Raw genomic sequence first — 27382 nt, 5'->3', positions numbered from 1 at the left:
TGTTGGATTTGACACTTCTTTCATAATTTAACATAGTATAATGTCTAATATCAATAAATATGCAGTATTTACTTCTTTTAAAAGAGGCAATCACATAATTGTGACATTTACCCAGGACATACTTTAAAACGAGAGGTAACTCTCAATGTATTACTTCCTGGTAAAACATTTTATAAATAAATACATTTATGGTTAAATCATGTATTTGATGTTGGATGCTTTGACATTTTGTTCAAGAATCTTGCCGCACACAAACAAACTTTAGTGAAGAAGACATTGAAGTCTTATCATTCAGATGCGGCACGGTTTGTCACATCTGCATATTAAAATGACTTGCATGTCTTCTTTACTACTCTGAAGTCTGTGCGTGTGCAGCAAGATTGTGAACACTATATTCGTGGTGGCGTTTATGAGGGTCCCGCCAGCCTTCTCTAGCAACCACTATACAGCATTAAACAGATATAAAAAAACGACAGTATTTCACAAAGAATGAAAAAGCCAAGGAAAACAATTGTAGAAATAAATAAAATGTGTACATACTGTCCATGATATACTAATAATATATCAACATATTATGATATTAACACATATGATCTATAAAAAATTATCAGGGCAGTGAAGAAGGTTACTTATTGAACTGTCATTTTTTATTTTTTATTACAATATATTCTTTTTTGATCATCATGCAGTGCTATGTCGTATTCATCAAGACTTCAGTTGGGTAAAGTGTTTACCATGGTTTATTATTTTTGATGCATGCACTTGCCCTTGTTGGTCGGTATTCCTAAAAGGCGTTCCTGCTCTCTCGCTATATATATTTTAGATTGTAGGTTGATGATGATTTTAATAGATCAACATGAGAGTTTCTCATAGATGAAATCTTGATGTAAATAGTTTTTAAAAACACGTCAGCTATACTGTCAAATAGAATAAAACACAAAGCACAATATACAGTACCTGTGAGTTTGCTTCCAAATAGTTGTAGAGAACACTCACAGATATTGTGAGGTCTCCAATATTGAAAGGATACTTTCTGTTCCACCCCTGAGGGCCGAATTTACGGCGTTCAGCAACACAAGCATGAAAATAGCACAATGAAAACAAGATGGTCTTAAACTCTTGTTCCCGAGTGCACTGATCAAGGATGTTCTGAGAAGAGAATCAACCAATTCATTTACTAATCAGCAAATTAAACTAGCATTTTAATCTGCATTATAACATAATCTGCATTTCTAAGGACTCCATACATATCGTATCTCCATGTGTTAAATTTGTTTTGTGTCATATTATATTATTCTCCTTATAAATCTGTGATAATAAAATATATAAACACGCACATACAAAGCGGAAATCAATTGCAAGTAACAAAGACTTAGATGTTTATTCTAATGATCAGTAATGTTGGTGCTTTGAGAAGTTTTTTTCCTTTGATGTGCCTGAGTGTTTGTTTTACAAACCAAACATCTAAATGATGGGATATGTGCTGCATTTCTGTCACAGTTCCTCAGTCACAAGCAGCTTACTGCTACAATGTGCAAGCTTTAATTCTTACTTTAAATTGCATTGCCCTTAATAACAATGCTGTCAATTGGCTTCTTCATGTCAGGGAAGCCTCTTACTGCGACCCATAAAAATGAAGCTAATTCATGGGCTTCCCTGACATGGAGAAGTAACTTCACAGCATAGTGAACATAGGCCTATACATTGTACTGAAATACGCCTCCTACTCCCTCCTAGCACTTTGTTCTTAATGTAAAACATTTATATAAACCGTCTATTTGAGCAGGATAATAGTTTACTAACCTGGTCAAAGTTATCCAGAGCTGCATGTAGATTAGCGAGCATTCCAGTTGGGGGTTCGTTGGTAATTTTAATAGCATTCTCTAGGATCCCTTGTGGAATAATGTGTTCTTTAGGTGTTGGGGCAGGTTCCGCACTCATGAACACACGGTACTCAGGGTGACTTCCTTCACTGTGCTTTTCTAATAACTTCTCCAATGTGCTTAGCCACTTGGCTACCAGGTGAATATTCTGTGAACAGAGTTAGCTTTCTAGAGAACAACCATTTATACTTTGGATTAGAAATGTAACATTTTAGATTTTAAAGCAGCAATTCCCCCTAACAAGCTCTCCTTTCTTTTACAGCGTTAGAACCGGAGGTCCTTCAGAGCTGAACTGCTCTATTTTCAGCTCCAGAGTTCCCCGGTTCCCACCATGCTTATCGGTGAAGTTACCAGTATTACATCCTGGTTTTTCAATGGGATTTAAATGGACGTCCAGTAATAAGCCACAACCAAATATGGCGCCTCTTCCTAAATTGGTCCGAGGTTTGGCAGCCGTTTTGTTTCCCATAGACGACGATTGAAACCCATTAACTTCACCCATAAGTATCTTGAGGACCAGGGAGTCCCCGGAGTTCAAAATATGCAGTTCAGCTCGAGTGTTTCCCCCCCACCTGTTCCCATCTTGTAAAAACAAAAAACAAATAGAGGATTAAACATTAAAAACAAGAAGGGGGACTGGGAGGAAATCTACGACAGAATAGCCAGAGATTCCAGATGCCCAGCAGTTAGAGAAATGAACCTGAAAATTCTCCCAATATGGTACTACACGCCTGCACGCCTCCACTCTTTCTCCACTAACTTCCCCAATGTGCTGGCGTAACTGCGGACAATTAGGCACGTTCAAACATATCTGGTGGTCATGCCCCAAGATTATTCTTTTTTGGGGAAGAATTAGAAGATTAGTAAAAGGGGTTTTAGGTCTAGATCTGAGATGGGATATGAAAACTGTGCTTTTACTAACACCTATAGAAGGTCTTGAAAGGAAAGTAGACTATTTAATAACGCAAATTCTCTCGGCAGCAAAAGCAATGATCGCAAAATATTGGAAGCAGAATGACTCCCCACCAATGACAACTGTAATCCAAAAATTAATCTTGTTATGACTATGAAGAGACTTACTAGTTTAATTCACGATAGATATAATTTTCTGACAACTTGGGCGACATATGTATGGCAAAACCCAAATTTGATTTAGACTGTGAATTCAGAGATCCCTATTAATCAGATTGGTTGTACTCCTATTCTATAAAGTGTATGTATACATATAATTGATTGAGCGCTCCCTGCGTGGAGACAATTACGGATGTATTCCCCTACCCCTTCCTACCTACCCTTTTTATTTTCTATATCCCCATCCCCTTCCCCTCTACCTCCTTTTATGTTTTGAAAAATAATAAAACACAAGTTGAAAAAAACAAAAAAAAACAAGGAGGGATTGCTGCTTTAAGATCTGAAGCTTCTATTCAATATGCTGTGAAGCTACCTTCACTTTGCTCAGGAACATTTTAGCTCCATTCACCCGAATTTAGCTGAAATCTTCCCAAGCAAGGGCAAGAAAGCTTCACAGCATATTCGTAGGGGTCTTAAACTGGAGACTTCCTCTAATATCTACACTATATTAAGTATTCTTAGTCCTGTCTATGTCACCTTCCCTGTTACAGTATGTATGGAGCTGGCTTGCTTTAGAAATGTGCACACAAATATATTTAAAAATGTGCACATCGACAAAAACTTTCATCAATGACTGTGAAAATCAGCAAATTGCATTGAAGTTACGAAACCTGAAACGCAAAATTGTGTCACTTTGTGGGTCTATTTTAATCACGATGGCACTTAGCAATTTCTGCCATTTTAACAGCTTCTAGAGGAAAAAAAATTGCAATTCGCGAATATGTGTAAATGTTTTGCACGTCTCTCTATACATTATCATTTAAATTGCCTGCATAATTATATGTGTAAAATGGTGAGACCATGGTTACTATAATAATAATCTCGAGATAATGCTTTTAAAGGGAGTTGAGTAAAACCATGTGAATTAGTTTAATTCAGCATAGAATGCAGCATAAAGCAACCGCAACAATTTAATATTCCCGCTTGAATTTGTTCAGTGTGTTATACAAGTTAACAATCATTTGAGCTACTGTATATAATTGTCCATTATATAATAGAAGAAATAAATCGATAGTGCATTGAACAATCTGGAATGCAAATTGGTCCAAATTCGTAGAAATATTATTGCAGATAATGATCAATATGATTGCAAAAAAAATAATTAAAAAAACAATACAAAATTGTGCCTTTAGAGCAAGGCCATATTAGAAGATACAAAGCACTTGTCATTGAAAAAAATATTTGGATGTCTACCCAAGTTTGCTTCACAAAAGCATTTTGTAGAAACACTGTATTATTTTGCAAAGCTTTACTTTTTAGCTCTGCAATGCAGCACTCATGTAATGAATAGCATTGACTTACTTGAAGTATAACCCAGTGGCCTTCTTTTGATGCCTTTTCCATAGCTATTTCTGCTATAACTTCCTGCCCTTGACCCAAAGAGATATTGTGAAGTTTTCCAGAGTCAATGGTACATCCAAGTCTGTCCCCTAAATAGAACAGGCAATCACATCAACCATACACAACAACAAATGAGAGTGGGGAAAACACTGTCAACATTGCACTGGAAAAAATAAACATATTATGGATCCTTACAGAGGAATAGTAAGGGATAACAGTACACATTTATGATAGTGGTTACATGTGATTGTGTAAATAATATTGGTCTACTTCAAAAGTATTTAGATATATTTAAAAGCATTGATTTTTATGTGTTATACTTTTCCAGTATAGAAGTGATGCGAATCACAGATTTTTTTTTTTAAGATGCAAAGAACAAGTAGAATGGTTAATAATAAAATTAAATTAAACGATACAGTTGCATTTTTTTGCTGTATTTCCTATGTAAATGTTTATAATGAAAATAATTTACATGCTCATTGTTTGGATTTGAACAAACATTAATGATATCTGATATACCGAGGTAGCAGACGGTATTGCACCCATTATCACACAATGAATTAGCAAAACCGTGTGATTTTGCAACTCGTGGCTCCCTTGTTGGGCGATAACGGTTGCAACAATGTCTGCTACATCTGTACTTTTATTTCAATAAAAGTACAGATGTAGCAGACATTGTTGCAACCGTTGTTCTTTGTACCTGAAAAAAAATAATCTGTGATTCGCATCACTTCTATACTGGAAAAGTATAACACATAAAAATCAATGGGTAAAAGGGGACGATAGACAGCACTCTGATGGTGTTAAATATATGCAACTGCAGGGTGCACGGAACAAAAGGGGACCCTTATTCCCCTGTATAGTACTAACAAATCTACGTAAGTACCAGCACTCACTGTCTAATAGCTAAATGATGAAAACAGTTGTAATGCAGAATAAACATTTAATAATAAAATGAACCAGAAATAAATCAAATGTGTTTGCAGAAACCAGTATCACAAATGGGCATGTCACAAAGTGAGGGGTGGGGCTAAATACAGCTAAACAGCTAATAGCAGGGCAGCAAGAATCCACTAATGGTACAGTTAAAGCTGAACACAGCTTGCAAGAAAGCAGCTTGCAAATGAGCACCAAGAGTCCACACAGTCAGTGAAAGGTTAATGAGAAAAATAAATGAAGTGGTCAAACCCTCAGTGGCTCTGCTCCTTCAGCTGCTCGTGTAAAAATCAATGCTTTTAAATATATCTACATACAGCAATGTTGCTTTCAGAGGTTTGAGCATTGTGTTTGCTTTTATCTTCAAACCTCTGAAAGCAACATTGCTGTATTTTTATTTTTCATGGATAACTTTTAAATCCAACAAAATGATTCTATGGTATTCGTTTTTCATTTAACATAAAACAAACATGAAGAAAACCTAAATCTTCTCCATAATGCAGGAGTTCTCAACTCCAGTCTTCAAGACCCCACAACAGGTCAGGTTTGCAGGATATCCCTGCTTCAGCACCGGTGGCTCAATCAATGGCTAAGTCTTTGAGTGAAGCAGAGATATCCTTAAAAACGGAACTGTTGGGGGGTCTTGAGGACTGTAGTTGAGAACTCCTGCCATAGGCTGAGCCCCCAGTGGTCATGCGCAACAGCGTGCGCACCAGACAGCACAGTCCTCTATGGGGCAGGCCCCAGTGGCTGTGTGTGTGTGGGCGCGCAAAGCGCTGTGACGTGTACGCTAGCAGGTAAGACAAGAATTTAATCTTCCCGTGCCACGATGTGGTTAGCGCACAGCCAGTGGCATGGTAGATATTCCCTGTCACAGCCGTGCCCCCCATCATGGCCCCGCCTCCCTCCCCCCCAACGCTCCCCTAGAGCTCCCCTACAGACCGCCGATTGGGGCTGTAGTCTCTGCACACACCGCCATGCCGCCAGGCGCGCGTGCAGCAGTGAGGACTGGGGCCGTAGCCATAAGCAGATATGCCAATGATAACATAACACACACCTGCACCCAAGCGGCAAAGCATGCTGTAATATACCAGTAGATTATTCATACCGAGTGATTCTACGTCTTTTAAGGCATCAACTCCAGGAGACAGGATAAAAACAATAGGTGCAGCAGGACCACTCTCCTGAAATGATTTTGCAAATTCTGTTTTACGCCTCTCCACGTACTTTGTTCCCAGTTTCTCTTCAACAAAGTTTCTGTGTAAATGAACATTGTAGGTCATTTACAACCAAGCCAGATAGTATTTTCCTTTTCATTTAAAGCCATGCAGAAAACAGAGTGTGATCTTTACCCGACCATAGAAAAGCTTCATGTGTCATCAACTTATACCACAACACGTTTAATGTTACAGCAAAATAACATGTATAGGAATTACAAATAAACCTGAACAAGCAGCAATAATCTAAGACACAGGGCCATATTTACTAAAAAGTGCTTCTTTATCAGAAACCATTCACGCTGCAAGACACCTTACAATCTATCCACTTGAAAGGGCCATATGTATTTTGGAGTAGCACTGCTTTATAACTATGGACCAAAATATTAGTTACTTCAATTCATGTTTAAAATATGTATAGCTTATCAAATGCCTCTGGGTCACTATAGCCGACCAATACCGTTTTATTTTGTTTCTTTCTCCAATTATCATGTTATTTGTACGGTACCCAAAAAAAAAAAAGATTGTTTCAATCTGTCCCTGTGATAGAGTGATTTGGATGACTTAGCCCGGAGCGAAGATCAAATAAGCCAAGGTAGGTAGGTATCGAAAGTCTGTCATATATGTGAGGATATGTTCACTATTTACTTTTCTCAGTTCGTTTGTTTTTATTAAAGTCTACAACAAAATACCTGACTGCATATGTCATCCGATCAGGCCTAAGAGCACGCATCATAATCATTTTTTGCAGAGAACTCTTGTTTTTCCACTCTTGTGGCAGTCTCTCTCTCTCTGGACATTCTGATTCAACAACCTTTTTCCAGCGTTTGGGAGATCCTTCAATGTCTCTGTCTAAGCCACGGAATTCATCCATAAAGCTCATTGTCTGTACAATAGAAATAACCAGCAATTTAAAACATTTTTTGTTTCGTATAATTTTGAAATGTTAATACCTTAACTTTGATACAGAGGAGAAAAAAAAAAAAAGAAAAGGGCAGGTTTTACATTTTGCAACTGGGATTAAATATTATGCAACTAACTGAAGCAGATATATATTATATGTAATATAAAATAATATAGCCAAAAAAGAATCTCACGTGTCTGATATATTGTGCATGAGCAGATCTGTGAGAGAAAGCCGCTAAAGCCCATGATCTTGACTTTTAATTTAAAAATGAGAGAGAGAGAGAGAGAGAGAGAGAGAGAGAGAGAGAGAGAGAGAGAGAGAGAGAGAGAGAGAGAGAGAGAGAGAGAGAGAGAGAGAGAGAGAGATCCGCCTTCAGTATAAGAGCTGTCTACTGAGATGAAGTCTGCAACCCTGCCTTTCACCATTATCACCTAGCATGCAGTGCTTCCACTACAGCAAGGGATTCTGGGAAATGACATGCATATATACGCACACACTTTCACTCATGTTTTGGTTTTGTTGGAACTGGATTGTTTTTGGAATTTGAAAAAATATATATAGAAAGAGGCCTGTGAACTTTTTCGCTAATTAGCCATTTTTTCGTTCATTAACTGAAAAGTTCACCCAGTTATTAAAAATTAACTTTGAAGTTCGCAATATATATAATTTTATTGTCATGCATTGTTTGTTTATTAAAATATCTATGATATTGTATTGTTTATAACATCATAATGTGAGTTGTATTCATACAAATATTTCTCCCTGTGAAGTATCTGCTCATTAGTGTCGTGATTGGTTGCAATAGACTAAATCTGATTGGATTGACAATCTTCCTATCAACCAACCTATCCAATTGACATCTTTATATCCCTGATGAAGTCTAGATGAGGCGAAACGTATAGGGTTGTTTGAGCATACCTACTTGTCCATTGTATATGTACATTTGTATGGTCTACTTTTCACAATACAAGTTCAAAAGAATTTTGAGTGTTTGGAGTTGTTTTCTTTTTGCTATACATCTCCAGTTATACCTTCGGCACCTTGTGACTGAGGATCCTCCTCAGTATTGTGACGTGGCATCCTGCTGGGAGGCGGAACGTAGTGCTCCTTGCTCGGCGAAACACTTGAGCTGAGCTGGTGCTCTTGTAGGGGGCTTGCGGTATGCTTAGGTCAACGTGCGGTTGGAAATCAGCTGCAGTGAGGTGATTCCTTCTCTATCTCCGGGACCAGGGAGACGCCAGTACAAGACACTCCATGAGGGGACGACTTGGCGGAAAAGCCGAGGCGCTGCAACGCCGATTAATAAAGGCAGAGGGGACTGGCAGTCCTATCAGCGTGAAGGTCCGAACACAACCGGGGATCCTGAGCGGTTTACAACTCAGGCGACGGAGAACATCATTTCCAGCATAAAGCCACAGACATCAGCTACATTTGCTTCCTTTTGGACTTTAAGCAGAAGGTATTTAACAAGCGGGGCACAGAATCAGAGATTCGGAGAAGAGAATTGATATACACCAATACAGTTTTACACCAATTTATTGCTTGCAACATTGCAAGTTATCATTAACTTTCTCTACACAACACTTTTTCAAGTTCCAGCAACATCGATATGCTCTATTGATACCTGACGAATTCAGAACTCTCTATGATCTACTATCAACACTCAATGTCAGTCCCTCCCTTACTAGGATTTTTGTATTAATGGACTTTTTCTTATTACTGTGCCGAATGCAATACTTTGTATAGATATCCAGGTTTTTGTGTTAAAACCAGGATTGATCCTCACCAAGACGAAGCGCTGTTCCATAGCGTGAAACGCGTTGAGGGGGAGACTGAGGTGTAGCCTGGTTTTGTGTGTGTGATGTCGGAATAAAGTTCTCTCTTACAAACCGGAAGTTGCCTGGCTCTTTGCCCCTTGCAGTAGCGCCGGATTTTCTTCCAATCTACTCTACATTTCTCACGGATGCACGCGGGAGAAGCGGGGGTCAGAAGAGAGCAGGACCCAGATCGGAGAGCACTCAGAGGTAAGGGATCTCCCTCCTAGCCCCGATGTACCCTAGTGGTCTGCATTTGCCCCTCTCACTCCGCTCTTGAGTGGCTCACACTGACACCTACGGGTGCTGAGGCTGTATACCGGAGCGCAGGACAGATTTCTGTTTATCTAAAACCAGGATTGAGGCTGCACTTATAAGAAAATACTTAACCCTATTCTTCCTGCGCACCTGATACTTTTGTATTAGATATATACAGTTAGGGCCGGAAATAATTGGACACTGACACAATTTTCATAATTTTGGCTCTGTACGCCATCACAATGGATTTGAAATGAAACAACCGAGATGCGATAGAAGTGCAGACTTTCAGCTTTAATTCCAGGGGTTGAACAAAAATATTGTATGAAACATTTAAGAACTGCAACCATTTTCATACACAGTCCCCTTATTTCAGGGGCTTAAATGTAATTGGACAAATTAACACAATCATAAATAAAATGTTCATTTTTAATACTTTCTCGAGAATCCTTTGTAGGCAATGACTGCTTGAAGCCTGGAACGCATGGACATCACCAAACGCTGGGTTTCCTCTTTTGTGATGCTTTGCCAGGCCTTTACTTCAGCTGTCTTCAGTTGTTGTTTGTTCATGGGTCTTTCTGCCTTAAGTTATGTCTTCAGCAAGTGAAATGCATGTTTGATCGGGTTGAGATCAGGTGATTGACTCGGCCATTGCAAAATAATCCACTTCTTTGCCTTAAAAAACTCCTGGGTTGCTTTCGCAGTATGTTTTGGGTCATTGTCCATCTGTAAATTAAAGCGCCGTCCAATCAACTTCGCTGAATTTGGCTGAATCTGAGCAGACAATATATCCCTATACACTTCAGAATTCATCTGGCTGCTTCTGTCTTCTGTCACATAATCAATAAACACTAGTGACCCAGTGCCATTGGAAGCCATGCATGCCCATGCCATCACACTGCCTCCACCGTGTTTTAAAGATGATGTGTATGCTTTGGATCATGAGCCGTTCCAAGCCTTCTCCATACTTTTTTCTTCCCATCATTCGGTGCAGGTTGATCTTAGTTTCATCTGTCCAAAAAATGCTCTTACAGAGCTGGGCTGGCTTTTTTAGATATTGTTTGGCAAAGTCTAATCTGGCCTTTCTATTCTTGAGGTCTATGAATGGTTTGCACCATGTGGTGAACCCTCTGTATTTGCTCTCGTGAAGTCTTCTCTTTATGGTAGACTTGGATAATGATATGCCTACCTCCTGGAGAGTGTTCTTCACTTGGCTTTATTTTGTGAAATGGGTTTTTCTTTACCATGGAAAGGATCCTACGATCACCCACCACTGTTGTCTTCCACGGACGGCCAGGCCTTTTTGTGCTGCAGAGCTCACCAGTGCGTTCTTTTTTTCTCAGAATGTACCAAACTGTTGATTTGGCCACTCCTAATGTTCCTGCTATCTCTCTGATGGATTTTCTTTTTTTTTGCAGCCTAAGGATGCTCTGTTTCACTTGCATTGTGAGCTCCTTTGACTGTATGTTGTGGGTTCACAGCAACAGTTTCCAAATGCGAATGCCACACCTGGAATCAACTCCAGACCTTTTACCTGCTTAATTGATGATGAAATAACAAAGGAATAGCCCACACATGTCCATGAAATTGCTTTTGAGTCAATTGTCCAATTACTTTTGGTCCCTTGAAAAAGAGGGAGCTACATATTAAAGATATGTAATTCCTAAACCCTTCCTCCAATTTGGATGTGAATACCCTCAAATTAAAGCTGATAGACAGCACTTTAAGCCCATATTCATTATTTAACTGTAACTTGAATTTATTTTGGTACACAGCTGAAATAAAAAAAATTGTATCCGTGTCCAATTATTTTCGGACCTAACTGTATATATATACTATCTATATCAATTATCTATATCTATGATCCATCTATCATCTTCAGTCCTTGTTGACCCACTGCTGGATGATATTCCAGGTATTGCGGTTGCAAGCCTCTCTTGTCCACATTGCTCCAACAAATGTTCTGATTTCATCCTTCCATCTTACTTTTGGTCATCGTCTTGCTCTTTTGATCTCTCTTGGAATTCAGTCGAGTACCATCTTTGTCCAACGATGGTCATTTCTTGCGATATGTCGGGCCCACTGCCATTTAAATTTCTTCACCCTTGTGATTGTCACAGACTTTTGTTTGGTTTCGAACCCATTCATTCTTTTTCCTGTCTCTTTGGGTAATACCCATCATACATCTTTCTATACGTCTTTGCGTTGTCTTAAGCTTCTGAATTAGCTTTACATTTAGGGTCCAAGTTTCACATCCATAAATGAGCATGGGCAGAACATACTAGTTGAAAACTTTCTTCACAGTGGAAGGTGCCCTTGCAATACAGTAGTCCTGTTTCTTCCAAAATGCACTCAATCCCATCTTCTTTCTCCTATTGATTTCATTCAAAAGGTTCCCATCCATTGTTATTTGCCAGGCAAGGTTGGCATGGTCCTCGACTTCTTCTAGTTCTATTCCATTTATTTCTATCTTAGCAGACTTGACACATTTGTTGAACATCACTTTGGCCTTGTTTATATTCATAGGGAGTCCCACATTTTTACTTGCTTTGGCACGGTCTTCAATTTGCTGCTTGAGGTCTTTGGGACTTGGGGCAAAAATAACAATGATGCAAATCATAGATGACTCAAATACTCACCAATGATTTTGATTCCTTTTTCTTCCCAATCTAATGTCTTGAGCAATCCTTCAAGTGTTGCAGTGAAAAATTTGGTGACATGGTGTCTCCCTGTTGCACTCCTTTGCTGATCCTTATCTTGCTTGTGTCATCATCTAATCTACTGGTTGATGTGGCATTTTCGTAAATGTTCTTTATTATATCAATGTCTATGATTCTTCAACATTTTGTCTTCTTAGTGCATCTAGAACTGCTAAGGTGTAGACAGAATCAAATACTTTTTCATAATTACGAATCCTAAAATGAGTGGTAGATTATATTCATTATTTCGGGAACTCACTTCTTGTACGATTTAGATGGGGTCCATTGTGTTGTATCCACTGCGAAATCCCACTTGTTCTCTAAGCTGGGCAAAGCCCAGGGTCTGTTGCAGCCGATTAGTGGGTATCTTTGTAAAAATCTTGCAAGTGTTTGGAAGTAGATTGATTGGTCTATAGTCGTTAAGGTTTCTTTGTCTCCTTTCGTGTGGATGAGGATAACTATGGCAATACTCCATTGCTCTGAAATTTTCCTGTTCAAGCAGCATATAAAGAGTTTTGCAAGGACAATCAAGCCTCTGGAGAATGAGGACCATTACTTTTTGGTGTGTTTCATATTTGGGGTTGAGGCCTTACTTGCCATGTGGGCTCGTTGGCAAGTACCTTTCCCACTTAAGCCAGGTATATTGTTCAAACTTTCATAGTAACGTTAAATCTTCTAGCACAAGTGCCACTATGCATCTTACTGAACACCCGTTGCCACCTTCCCACCATTTTGAGGCAGTAAGAATATATATATGTGTGGGTGTGTGTGTGTGAAGAAGACGCAAGTCAAAACTCATAGGAGTGTCAGTTTCTGCAGGACACCCTGACTCTCTCCCCTCAGAAGTACGTATTTATACCCTCTTATCTTATTGTGATTCTATGTACGTTTTTTGACTGATGGACCTGTGGTACTACTGCAACGATTTGTAGACTATTATAGTCAGCGATCTACCTGGACCTTGTGAATCCTCTGGACATATCTAGTGACTGTCATTTATGTATGATACAGTACTAAGATTCATTTTTATCATCTACCTCATTATTTCTACTGTAGCTTACTACATGCCGAGTGTTCACACTGAGAGGGATTTTTTGGAGTTTACGAGGATAGTGACAGTAGCTGCTCCATTTCACCTTATAGGAGCCAACTATATTGCGTCTCCCTCCTTTGTGTGTGAGTGCTTATTAGGAGGATTTTGATACATTTACATGTTATACCTGGACATTGTCCTTTTCTGCTCCTTTGTTATCCCACCCTCTCTCTTACCCCTTTTTTTCCCTCCCTTGACATTTTATATGTTACTGACTGGCCTGTGTTTTACTAGTGTGGCTATCAAGCACTTCATGTCTGGATACTCGCCTAGACCGTACATATATGGGTATTATTATCTGGGTGTTCAACCCTAGCCATTTGCGTTATCTGCATACATTTGTCACGAGACCACTGTGACTTAGTCCGGTCCTAGCTGCAGTTTGTTACCACATACAATTAGAGGACTCGTGCAGGGTGTCCATGCTACTTTTTAACCATTTTCCTCACTTGTTTTTTACTTTATGTGAATTTAAATAAACTCTATGTGATATTTTGGTAAACCTGTGTGCTCCTTAGGGATACTTTTTTGTTTGTTCTCACATATTTCCATTTCCCTACAGCACCGCTGGCAATTATTACGCTTTATTTCTATGCCGGCTTTGTTGGGGTACCTTTATTATGATACTCCTGAAAAATCCCTTAGGGCTCTTGGCTGTGCCAGCTAAATAAATAACTGCACATACAGTAGGAGGGTGAGTGTATCTCATATACACCAAGTACAGGCACCAGCAAGAATTAATTAAATAAAGAAAAGTGGATTTATTAATTCCATAGAACACCAAAGTATCCCGATACTTTGGTATTCTATGGAATTAATAAATCCACTTTTTGTATTATTTATTCTTGCCGGTGCTTGTATTTGTGCATGGCAGCCAATCCCATGTAAACAAAAAAACATTCTCAAGGTATTCAAATATATTTAAATACACCTCTTATTTCAATAAATACACCCTACCTTAATGGCACTCCATGCTGAATTGGAAAGAAAGTCCAGTGGACTGTTATAGCTGTGGTCAATATTAAAACGAAGTAAGAAGTCAAGTTCCTGAACAGAAATTTCTTTCTTCATTATTAAAAGCTGAAAGAGTAGAAATACTTGTTGTTAGCCCTTAATCCTTTATCCTTGAGCTTAAAATGTGAAGGTCCCAAGCTGCCTATTGTAGTTAAATATACTAATTCAATGCTCTATGGCTAGGTTAGTTTTAAAAGTTCTTAATAAAGAGAAAACATTGCGTTTTCACCATTAAATATCCAAATGTGTTTGACAATTTAAAAAAGACCCTAAAAATGAAACCCTTATTGTCTTGCATCACTGATGGTGTCTCATGCAATACAGTTTATCATCTATGGGGCTTATATCAGCCAAAGCGCCAATTTGGCTATTTTGGGCCAATATTCCCCGTTGACTTCAAAGGCGAATTTCAGCTGAAAATGGCCCAATCGCCCAACTTTGGTGGATACAGAATAAGCTTTGATACAACTACCTTATCTAAATTCCATGTAAACTACTTTAAGCCTAATTCTTGAAACTACCAACGTCTCTATAATCAGAAGGGTGTATGTGAATATAGGTGTCTCTACTTGCATAATACTTATTTCTAATGCTAAAACTAACCATGAATCACGTTCACAAGGCTTTATATATTAGATTAGTCATTGAAGACTGTTTTAAAGTTCTAAACTAGTTCCATAAAAATAGTTTTGATAGGGACTTGGAGTTCACATCCACAGTTATTATTCTCTTAAATATGGCACATTATTATAATAAATTGGCTTGTATTAAGTTAAACCAATTCAGGGCATTTTTGGATGAACATTGTGAGCTTTGATGTTTGAAAAAAAGCTAGCTGTGGAAACCCTTTATCTAACATTTTTGGCTAGCTGAAAGGATTTATTCAATCAAGACAACATGTGAGCCCTTCAAACAAAGGATGCATGGAGCAAGGATGGCTCATCCATTTGTTCCTATGTAAATTTTAATAGAGGTTATATTTTGTACATCTAAATAGACACAAGCTGGAGAACGTTTGCTTTAACAGGGTTCGTTCTTTGCCCAACATCTGGGATTCACTTGAAGTATTATTCAAATGGGCATTAGTCAACATTGTTCTCTAACTAGAACAGCAACGAGAAAACTATTCTTTTCACATGTTCATTTAATTATTTCCCTAATATAATAATCCAATAAAAATGAAAAAGCGGCATCACTGGGATAAAAAAAAAAAAAAACCCCATCATGTCACATAATAAAAAAATAGAAAGATGTTTAATTATTATTTTTTTTGTAAGTTGGAGACCTTCTATAAACTACTTTCACTAGGTACTGTATGTTTTTTTCTTACCATAAAACATAAATCTTGTAGTTGGGGAATAAAAGTCCAGCAAGGCTAGCTTGCGTATGCACCTCTTGTTTATTTCCCCTTTCCTACTGCACCTCTCATGATAGTGTGTGGAGTAATGCTGGGTTCTGCTATAAACTTCAGAATGTTCTTTTTCAGTGTGGAGATGGCTCTAAACAAGAACTGGTGTTTTAAGTTACAAGAACATGATAACCACTTGATAGATGGATATGAGAGATATTAACATTTCTATCCAGTACTGCAGTGCCTGTCGTTGATGCTTAAAGTTCAGGCAAGAGCTACAGTATGTCCTGAGCTTACTCAACTCCTTTTTATATAGAAATGTTTCTATTAATGGACACAATTATTGTATACTCAGGAAAAGTTACTTTCCAATGGCTCATTCCACTCCACCCATTTTGATCCTAGCCAAATATCATACAAGATGCACATTCCTAGAACACCGGGATCTAGGTACAAGTTGCAGAACCGACTGACACGAGATTGGAAATTCCAGAAACCTATAGAGAAATAGTCCCACTATTATTTTCATGAGAAAAACATGTCTAAGCTGGTTTATTATTCAAAAGCATACACCAAGTGTCCACTATGAGATGGCTGGTATAACAGAATGCAGATGAACATATGCTGTACCTGAAAAGCTAATTGGGATGTGAAGGTTATTTTGTCTCTTTCAAACAGGCCTCGACTGATGTATATGAATGTTGAGTATGTCACACAGTCAATGAGGTTATTTACTCGCAATCTGACATCATCCGATGGATCTGACTGCCGCACCGCCTTGTGAAACACAATATTAAAAGCCTGTAAATGAGAAATTAGTTCCGATTATGTTAATTACCGGTGAAGACTTGTGCAAGACAACTCTAATAGCTCCACATTTAACTCTACCATGTCAATTAATGGAGCATTCTAAGTAGGTGTTATGACAGTTAAATGGGGTAAAATGTTCAGCATGCCCTGACAGCTGTCTGAGCCTATGACAATGTTTAAATAAAAAGGAATAGATAAACATGTACTGTAACTGTACGAGTTAAGGTGTTGATCTTGAATTCACAAGCTTCCATGTTCAATTCCAGCCATTTACTCTGTCTAGAAAGCAAACCCCTTTCACTCTCTCTCTGCCTCAGTTTACCTACAGTGCCAATAACTGACTAATACTTTTATCCAAAAATGATACTTTCGCCCCTTCCCTGTGGAGACGACCCTGTGTACTAGAGCGCGTGCCAGGACTCCACTCCAGTGGTGGCTGCATGATTGCCTCTAATGTATTGTATAACTATAAAGGTTTTTTAGCAATAAAGAAGTCATTTAAAAACAGCATATTATTATAGGTACTTTTCTGTATATGGGTTTGTATGATTAAAGGGATGTTTTTTTTTTTCCAATGTAAAAGTTAGGCTTGTACACTTGAGTTATTTTCACTTTCCAATGGATCAATACATTTTAAGATGCATTTAAAAATATACCAAAACGGCAGAAAGAAAACGGTATTAACTAAGTGGTGAAGAGCCACAGAAAATACATTTCTGCGATGGTACAATGATCAGGGATACAATTTACATTTGAGCTCACGGTTTACTACACATTTTCAGAACTAAAGACATTAAACATTGTGATCTACTGCCACATCCGTGGTTTCCAACCTTTTTTTGGTTAAGGAACCCTATGTGAAATTCTGAGGAACCCCAACCCTCTCTAACAGCGCGCCTGAGATCAGATGTATTTAACATTTTTCTGTATTTGGTACAATTGTAAAATGACCAGAAAATTACAGGGAACTCATAAGGGATGTCCGGGGAACCCTGGTTGAAAAACACAGTTACATATTTACCTTAAGTGAGAACTGATACATTGGGCTTATTTTCTTCAGATCATTCATGATAAAGTAGAGCAGGGAAGCTCTTGCTGCCACAGGACGATAGTGTTCCCGAGCTTCATTGGTCTTCACTTCATTGACTTTGGCTTCCAAAACCTGTATGTACAAAAAATAAATAAATAAATAAATAAAAAAAAAAGCAGCATTGGTTGTTTTATGGTTCTCCAAACATATATTACAACTTGAAACACCATATAATAGCAATACAAAAAAAACAATATTGGTTGTGTGGAACTGTGTGCATGCATCCTGGTTACATTACTGAATTATATTTTGTAGGATATATTTATCTTAGATATATGAATAGAAGGATACAAGAAATAATATTGCAATTGGGAAAACAGAAAAAGCTGAGGGAAAAAAACCAGATGACCCTTCTAACAAATTAAACCAACTACGTGTTGAAGATCTAAGTATATTTATTTGTTATTTGTATAGCACCATCCATGTACATAGAACCTCACAGCAGTGATAGACACAACAAAATGTTATGAGACATAGCAGGAATAAACACATTAATGAGGCAGTCCGCACTTTAAACAAAGTAACGACAAATAACTTTTTTGTTTTAATACATGCAACCTTTGATAACATTTATTGAAAACAACCTTTGATTACCTTTATTGAAAACTAATTACCTAAGCTGACGATCGATTTGTTCTCTTGTGATCGATCACCAAAGATCCGAATTCTCAGGGTTTACTAAATGGCTGCCTTCAGTTTCAATCAATCCTTCATCAGTGTAACTCAGCAGCTACAATGTATTCTAAGGTAACATTATCTATTGTTACAGTTGGCAGCTTAAGCTGCTGGGAATATTGGCAACTAATTATCACAAACAGGAACGTGTTGCAAATGTCTTGCACTGCTGGGGAAGTGCAAACCCTGCTATAGAAATCAAAGGATTCTCAGTATATTAAAACTTATAAAAAATGGCATGATGAGTTGAATTAAAAAAAAGTAAAATGTTGTAAGTTTTTATCTAATACGACAGAACAGATTTATATATAAAAAAAAATACATGTAGGATATTGCACGGATTGCTCCTTTAAATAAGATAGTAAAGATTAGGAACCATCTCTGCTCCAAAGAGCTTGTTACAATCTAAGATTAAGTGCCATTTCATGTAATTTATTAGTGGGCTTTAATAGTGGTAACATTTTAGTAAGCCCCATTCCTCTCTATTTCCCCTGTTCCCCTGCATATCATATTTGCACATTTCCCTTGCACCAAAGTAACCATTCTGAAATTACACAATTCAGAGTAAACATTAATGTAAGTGTTTATTTTATGTCATTTCAACCACGCAAGAAGGGTAAAAAAAAAATACTTCTTGTATACATGAACTTTGAAAACCAGGGCAGGTCTTCACCTAATCTAAAAATAAATTATACACAGCAACTTGTATATTCCTGATGTTAGTCCAAATTGCAAAGAACTGCTCTTTGTTGAACAATTATCTAAATATTCCATCACGCAGTTTCTGAACGCTAAACAGTGTTCAGAAAGCCAAATAAAAATATTCAAAAACGCTGCCATGAGAACCAGAACTCATATTTTACGCACATGGGTCTCAAGGAATGTGCATAATTGACTCCAAAAATATATTCTGAAATAGTACAAGTGTAATTAATTGTAACTCCTTAATGATTCCACAATCCATTGCAAAGAAATGCAGTGCAATTCACCTGCAGAATTAAGGGAGTGCAAGTCATAAAAATATCTAAACATCTAGCAACTATAAATGATTTGGAGGAGAAGCTAATTCTTGCCACCTCACGAAAATGAACTTGCTGCTGGATGAAGTAATTCTGTGTTGATACATGTAAGCTGCAAAACTTTTAATTGAAAAAAAGAACACTTAACCCCAAATTAACTGGGACTTCACGCTACAGTATAACCCTTCCCCTCTACTAGTCAAAGGGAGCCAAAGGGAGCCAAAGGGAGAAGACTACAGCAATGCTTCTCGTCTTTTTATCTGTTTTGGGAGAAAATGAAAAGGAGGCAAGGAATGATGCTCAGTACTGTTATGTTCATTTTCAAACAGTTGGGAGGGTGCACGCACGCACGCATGCGCACGCACACATGCGCACGCACACGCACACACACCCAACCTGCCTCAACTGGGCTCATTCGCATAGTGTTAACATCCTGTTTTTTTTAGGTAATCTGACGTTATCTCCAAATAACGGGAAATTATTACTGTCCAAATACTGAAATGAGGGAGATAGAGAAACAGAGGGGGAGGGAGAGGGGGAGGGGGGAACAGAGGGGGAGCCCTATGTCAGTGTCTGGATGGGAGTAATGCAAAAGTTAGGTTTGACTTAAATTACATTATGTTATTTCCTGGTGCTAACCTTAACAGAGCTTAGTGAATATGGGATGAGTATATTGTAGGCTATAATGCGCTTATGTGCATATCATAATGCCATGCTTTAAACGGGAGTCAATCATGGTTAACATCATGTTATTTGCTATTGTGAATGCTGCATTATGATTAACAGGCGTTAACTTATATTCACATTGCATTAAATAGGCTAAAAGAGCTTAGTAAATCCAGGACTTGGTATCATGTTAACTAGAAAGCAATATGGAAGTTAAATCATGAACATGAATAATTATATATGCATCATTTCATTTATTTACTTTCTATTATAGTAAAGTCTAAATAACCATATTGGAACTGGTTCCGAATGGGCATTAACTTTGTCTGCCTCAGAAATTTGCATCAGCTATGTCAACATTTTTAACCCCTGACATATATGCAAAATGTTGGGAATGCTAATAATTGTTAGACTACAGTACTTGGCTTTGATCCACTGGAAACAAAATATTACAAAGATGCCTGCGATAGTTAGAACCTTGAGACATAAATCAGGGGTGCTCAACTCCAGTCCTCAAGACGACTCAACAGGTCAGGTTTTAAGGATATCCCAGCTTCAGCACAGATGGCTCAATCGAAGATTGAGCCACTTGTGCTGAAGCTGAGATATCCTTAAAACCTGACCTGTTGGGGAGTCTTGAGGACTGGAGTTGAGCACCACAGACATAAATAATAAAACTGTGGGATCACGGTAAAGAAAGAAAGGCAGCACTAAGAAGAATTCTGAGACTTCTGTTCAATTATAACATACTAAAAGCCACATTAACTAAGGAGAGCGACTCCATAATTCAGCTTCCATGCTGGAAGACATCTTACGACACCATTGTATGTGTATCTTTATTTATATAGCGCAAACAGTTTACTCAGCGCTTCACACAGACAATACAGTACAGGGAATTATAATAATAAAATAAGCGCAGTAAAGTCAGGAAAGGAAATCCCTCCCCCAGGGAGCTTACAATCTAATTGGTATGTTGGGAGATTTAGAGACGGCAGGTGAGGGAATAAGTGCAGTCACACAGGGCCATGCTCACCAAGTGGTGTTTCTCCATACGACACCTTCCGTGCCAGAATACACCATACAGACCATTCACTTACACGGGCTGCACAAGGCCACGTTTACGTAGTCGTGATGGAAGGTGTCTTATGGAGTAACACAGTTTAGCAAATATGGGCAGACTAGGTGGGCCAAGTGGTCGTCAACTTCAATGTTTCTATGTTTCAATCTTCGGTTTAAATGTACGGCAGCCTGCTTTAGGCTTAAAAAATGGTTCTCATGTTAATACAATGCATTACCTTCATTTCTATTTCTGCCGCAGTATGTTTTGTGGTTTCCAGTTTTTCCACCAGGGATGTGTCCCCGAGGAAATTACTTTCGGCGGCTGATAGGCGTGTCAGTAATTCATCCTCAAGCATTTTCAACTCAATTTTAAAATAATTCTGTTGCTTTGTGAGCTCAGACTGAAAAGAAAAAGGGAAGTTTTAGACCTGTAATTTCAACAGTGTTAACAATGGGAATACACTTTGCTGCCTTTTAATCTTCCTTATTATTTAACCTTTCACTATAGTCCTAAAGCACTTAAGGTTGAACTAAAATCACAAGGGAAAAAAAAAAGGGTATAATTTGGGGCTTTATCCTGTACATTTAAATGGCACCATTTTATTCATGGTATTTCCGTTCAAACTCAGCATTTAAAAATACATATACTTTTTGCAACTATTACTTACTATTATTTGTATGTAGGATGAACGGCCAGTGTGGGGGAAATAATGAGTTAGCCCCGCCCCCTTCTCACACGTGGCTGATGCTAATGCCCCGCGCCACAGTGTGTCATAATGTCTCCTACATGTGCTGCTCTGTTTATTAGTGAATGATATGAAATCATAAACACATAACTGATAAAGGACCTCAGCTGTGAGATATATATATATATATACACACACAGTGGTCGACAAATCACCAAAAAATCTACTCGCCACCTAGTACCACACGTGTGCTGCTTGGGCCAATAGGAGCTCGCCACGATGTTAAATCCACTCGCCCGGGGCGTGCAGATGTATAGGTTTGTCGAATATATATATATATAAAATATATAATATATATATAAATAATATATATATATATATATATATAATATATATATAGAATATATAATATATATATAAATATATATATATATATAATATAAAATATATATTTAATATAATATATATATAAAATATATATATATATAACCAGAAACTGGCAAAAGGGAGACAGCACTCAGGCAGGTAAATTCAGTAAGTGTATTAAGGAAGATCCCCCTGTGGGATCGAAACATTGGACTTCTGTGCTTTGTGTTTTAATACACTTACTGGGATATGCACCAGCCCATTCAGGATACTATATGAGAGTGCCTGTGAAATCTTTTTTCAACTATATATATATATATATATATATATATATATATCCGGCGTGCTGAAATCCAGCATCTGGGGCGAGCGCAGAGAACCACGGCCGCAAGCACGAAAAAAATGTTTTCAATAAAACATAAATAAGACATTAAAATACAGTATATTTGCATAAAAACAAAAACCTACATACATTTAAAAATAATGATAATAATTCTCTTCATAAACATAAGTCACAAAAATAAGTGCATTTATTATAGGTAACAAGACAAATAGAATAAAAGTATATGTTTAAAAAGTATTATTCTGCGTACTTTGTCTTTCGCAAAATCATCAATGATGTTGTCGTAATTTAAAGTGTACACCGTCCCATGTTTAATTGCTAAAATTGACAATTCTACTAACCCATCCGGTGACATGATTGACCTTAGGTCATTTAAAAAAAAAAAATCAGTTTTAATTTTGAAATGATTGTTCACCACTGGCAACGGACACGGGAAGGGTGAGCAAAAAACGCAACGCAACTACAATGTTTGGGGAAATTCTCTATCAAATTATTTCCATAAATAAAATGGAGGACGTCTATGGGTGTCATTCCATCGCCCAAAACATTCCTAATAATTGAAAGTTCGGTCTGAAAGTTTAGAGGCTCAATATCAGAATGAGAAGAGCTCCCATCTGTTAAAGCCAAGTGTAACTCTTGACGGAGTCAACGTAGAACACAGAATGGCGGAATCAAGCGATTTCGAGAAGAAAAACTAAACACGTCTGGTCCGCATCAAGAGTTCGTAGCGTTCAGCTGCCACGAAGCCCGACTGAAGCGTGGTGGGGAAACGCAGTTGGTCCACGCGCACCCATGTCTGGTTTACACTTGGAAACGCGGTCTTTCTGGCATTTGATTGGTTCAGGGGCTGTCACATGAGGCGACAGCCCTTGAAAAATCAAATATTGCCAGCTTCCAAATTTGGCGACGCGACGTCGCACTTACTATAAGCGCACGCGGTGGCGGCAATGTATTTGTTTTTGGGCGACGTCGCCCATCGCAGGCACTATACGCACGGCCTATGGCTGCAGTCTAAAATCTTTTTTTATTTACCTTTCCCCCTGTTCATATACTTCATTGATCAGCTCTTAAGTATTCCTAACTAGAGAGATGTCAAACTATCCAGAGCGCAATTGCAAAACGTTTAGCTTTTCCCCCTCCCCCAATTTCGCTTCCTTGCAAAAAATTTTAACCAAGCCTCAAAGATGTCCCAAATAAAATTTTTACACTTGAGATTTTGCCATTTCGCAAGCTGTCAGCAAAATATAATCAGACAGTGAGCAAAATATAGTGCATGGGCCCTATATATAATCTCAGCATTAACCGAATCTAGCAATTATAGAGAATTTTGCAAATTAGCATATTAAGCAAAATTGGCATTATGTTTGAAGAATCCCTTGCAAATTCTGACTCGGTCACGTTTTTTTTTTCCCGTGGTTGAAAGGACAAATTTCGCCTGCTTCACGCTTGTAGGCAAAGGTTCACACATCTCTAGTGCTATCAAAAGGAGTATCTACTGCATATTCTGTTACATTAGTTATTGTAATCAGTGAACTTCGGGGTCTACATTTGCAAAGCTATTAAGTGCATCATAACAGCTAGATAATTAGTTACATGATTAAGTGCTTCAGCTTTCTTACAACTGTAACATGCTACAGTACTAAGAAGGATTATACCGCGGAAGGAATAGGAGACAAACCAATACACAAGACTTCTGATTACAGAATTATACCTTGAAATATTCCAAATCTGGCCTTTCCAGGTTGACAACATCTGCCAATAGCTGATCCTCTAAACCATCTCTTGTAACAGTAAAATTGATTAGAGTGGTCTGTGCCTGTATTTCAGGTTTATAATGTGGATTCGCAAGTTTTGTATGTAGAATCAGTCGGAATTTGGGGTGAAACTTACATTCCTTATCCCCCACTCTGATGTATCTGGGGGAAAAAAAAAAGACAAATGCTTTAAAGCAGAACTTGGCTGAGGAGTTATATACTCAGAGTTTGCCAACACAGGGATCCATTGGGAAGTCAAAAAAATTGTCAAAAATCAACTTCCTGCCTGGGCGCCCATCAGTAACAAGGGAAATATGCATTGAAAATAGCAAAGCTTTCAACAGATGCGCTGTTTGTGATTAGTTTTCTGGCAACGACGTTGATGGAGGATATTTATTTATAACTAGAGTTTGCTTCAAGTATTCGGATTATACATAACACTAGCTGTATGTCAAATAAGTCCGTGCTTTATAAATATGTTACAAAGAAGGTGCTTTCCTTAGTACGTCTACTGTAGTAAATCTACTGGGTTGAATATTTAGATGCAGTTTGTATTCCTGGATAGTAAATCTGGCATTATACAAACTAGAAGCTCGAAACCCGCTCTACCTCTAAATAATGAGTGGAAATAGGGAATGTGCACTAAGGGAGAACAACATAGAAACAGAAAAAGAGCCCGGTCATAGGAGATTCTCCCCTGGTAGGGAGATAGGGAGGAAAGCCCCTCTTGCGTTCACTGAGTTACCCATATTTGTAACGATTATTTGAAGTTCAGTTTAGATCAGGCATAGAGAAAGCTACATGCGAAATGTACGTCAGGGTAAGCGGGCGTCATTGACATCATGCATTAACGATGTGCACTCCGCGCACCTTGTCTGCACAGACAGGATAGCTGGATGGAGGTCTCGGCTTTCGTTGCAGCTCTTCAAAGTAAGCAGCTGATACTTTGCTCAGTGTCACGACCATACCCAGGGCTAGCTCAGCCATAGTTGATAGGGCTACCTTACCTATCCCCTACCCCAGCCCTCCCCCCATCTCTAATTGTAGGGTTATGTATGCAGGGCTAGATAACTTTTTTTAATTTGTATTTTTATTTCTTTTGTAATACAATAGCTAACATTACTGAGGTTTTAAATATTCATGTAACGTTGGGAGAGCGGGATGAAGGGGTATTGAGGGATGCAGAAAAAAGAAAGAGGGCAAAGAGGGGAAAAAGGGGGGAAAGGGGAATGTAGGAGGATTGGGTGGTAGGGACATGGCACGACAGTTGCATGGTTATAAATACAAAATCTGTGACATATTCTTCTAGAGTTTTTTTTTTTTAGTATTTGTTTATTTTTCAATATTATTATTCAATACAATATTATTTTGATAGCCTCTTCTATATCGACATCCAAGCCCATCATCGATGCTGCTACGTTGATCACAACACCCAGACAATTGGTTCCCTCCGAGGATTGCCATCCACAAACAAGCATAGTCTTGTGTGCAATCTTTCCCTGCTGCACCCCCCTGCCTGCTTCCCTCCCTGCTCGTGCTCCCCCTCCCTTACCGTGTCTCCTGCTCTCTGTGTCAAATGATGCCATGGGGTCACGTGACATCACGTGACCTTGCAGCGTCATTTGATGCCGCGCTGCCAAAGAGGGTAAGTGAAGTTGCAGAGTCCACACGGGATCCCCTGGCATTAATTTAAATGCCTTGGGGGAAGTATGCAGGGCCTCTGCAACCGCCACGCCCCCCCTGAAAAATCTTGCGCCCCCCAGTTTGCACACCCCTGGTCTTAATTTCAAGATCCTGCCCTACAAACCCTGGTTTTAACATTCTGTCTAGCTAAGGTCCCCAAATATTTTAGAATTTGTGCAGAGTCCAGTGGCCTAGCAAGGTATGCATGGCCCCAGGGCAAACTTTTTGCCTACTGTGCATGCGCATTGGCACTTGCATAATGCGCATGTGTGATCGGCTCTTTCCAACTGCGCATGCGCGATCAGCAATTGCCAACCGCGATCAGCAATTGGCTCTTTCCCACTGCGCATGTGCGATCTGCATTTGCCTTCTGCGCATGCGCAATTGGCGGTTGCCGGTCATTCGTGCGCATGCGCGATCTGCAAGCTCAGATCCCGGGTGCACATGAGCAACCTGCAACCGCCAATAGCGCATGCGTGGTAGGCAAATGCCAATCGCGCATGCGTAGTATGACAGAGAGATCGCACATGCGCAGTTGGAAAGAGCCGATCACGCATGCGCAGCAGCAAAAATATGTATTGAGCGGGCCACCCAAGAACGCAGGGCACCCGAACTTTGCCTGGGCTATAGCTACGCCCCTTATACAGTCTGTTAAATATGCTGTCATTTTTCAAAGCAAAGTGTTAGCCAGACTGGGCTAGATAACTTTATTTGTCGGTTGGTCTGTGACACTTGACTGGAGACTTTACAGCTTGCATTCTACCGAGGCAAGCATACCACCAGCAATCTGCCGATCTGTTCTGAGGAACGCACAACTAGGCAGATATGTACCTATTATTTACCCGCTGCAGCACATTGCAAACCACATCGCTGACAGTCCACGTAGAGGTTACACCACTAGGGCTATAGTTCTATCAGATAACTGCACAGCTCCTTACCATTTATACAAGGCATAGGTACAGTACGTCACTTTACTGCTTTATACTGCGGCCTTATTGCGCTTAGCAGCAGTTTCACACTGACCCTTACATAGTGATACTATCACTGACAGGAGTGCACACACATTGTAAATTGCTACTACTAAGAAGAATATGTACACTTGATCGTCCCCAATTTATTTTAATTCAAGTTATTATTAAATTGGTTTTTATTGCCATTCAATTTACCAATTAGCCACTAGTGGGGGACAATTTGATTCTATCCACACAGGTCCAGGTATACAGGCATACCCCGCATTAACATACGCAATGGGACCGGAGCATGTATGTAAAGCGAAAATGTGCTTAAAGTGAAGCACTACCTTTTTCCCCCTTATCGATGCATGTACTGTACTGCAATCGTTATATACGTGCATAACTGATGTAAATAACGCATTTGTAACAAGCTCTATAGTCTCCCCGCATGCGCACAGCTTCGTTACAGGTAGGGAGCCGGTATTGCTGTTCAGGACGTGCTGAAAGGCGCATGCGTGAGCTGCTGTTTGCCTATTGGGCGCTATGTACTTACTCGCGAGTGTACTTAAAGTGAGTGTCCTTAAAGAGTGTCTTTACTCATATTGAATGTATATGTGCTTCTGAGCCTGATCTA

The 27382-nt window shown here is 38.8% G+C and overlaps 1 protein-coding gene across 1 annotated transcript in view; it reads right to left on the bottom strand.

The window, feature by feature from the left end:
• LOC142499998 (dynein axonemal heavy chain 11-like) overlaps window positions 1–27382 on the bottom strand; it is a 362984-nt gene that overhangs the window by 47414 nt on the left and 288188 nt on the right. The window contains exons 62-71 of the mRNA XM_075610053.1: window positions 24070–24274; window positions 21200–21364; window positions 17476–17616; window positions 16275–16445; window positions 14237–14359; window positions 7201–7394; window positions 6400–6548; window positions 4317–4444; window positions 1804–2031; window positions 958–1149 (exon numbers count right to left, since the gene is read on the bottom strand). Of these exons, the coding sequence (XP_075466168.1) occupies window positions 958–1149; window positions 1804–2031; window positions 4317–4444; window positions 6400–6548; window positions 7201–7394; window positions 14237–14359; window positions 16275–16445; window positions 17476–17616; window positions 21200–21364; window positions 24070–24274 (1696 nt within the window). The remainder of the gene's footprint in view (window positions 1–957; window positions 1150–1803; window positions 2032–4316; window positions 4445–6399; window positions 6549–7200; window positions 7395–14236; window positions 14360–16274; window positions 16446–17475; window positions 17617–21199; window positions 21365–24069; window positions 24275–27382) is intronic.

The sequence above is a fragment of the Ascaphus truei genome, chromosome 7 (genome assembly GCF_040206685.1).
Source record: "Ascaphus truei isolate aAscTru1 chromosome 7, aAscTru1.hap1, whole genome shotgun sequence".
Taxonomy (NCBI): Eukaryota; Metazoa; Chordata; class Amphibia; order Anura; family Ascaphidae; genus Ascaphus; species Ascaphus truei.
The sequence above is the reverse complement of the archived record's forward strand: the minus strand, read 5'-3'. Positions and strand labels throughout refer to the sequence as shown.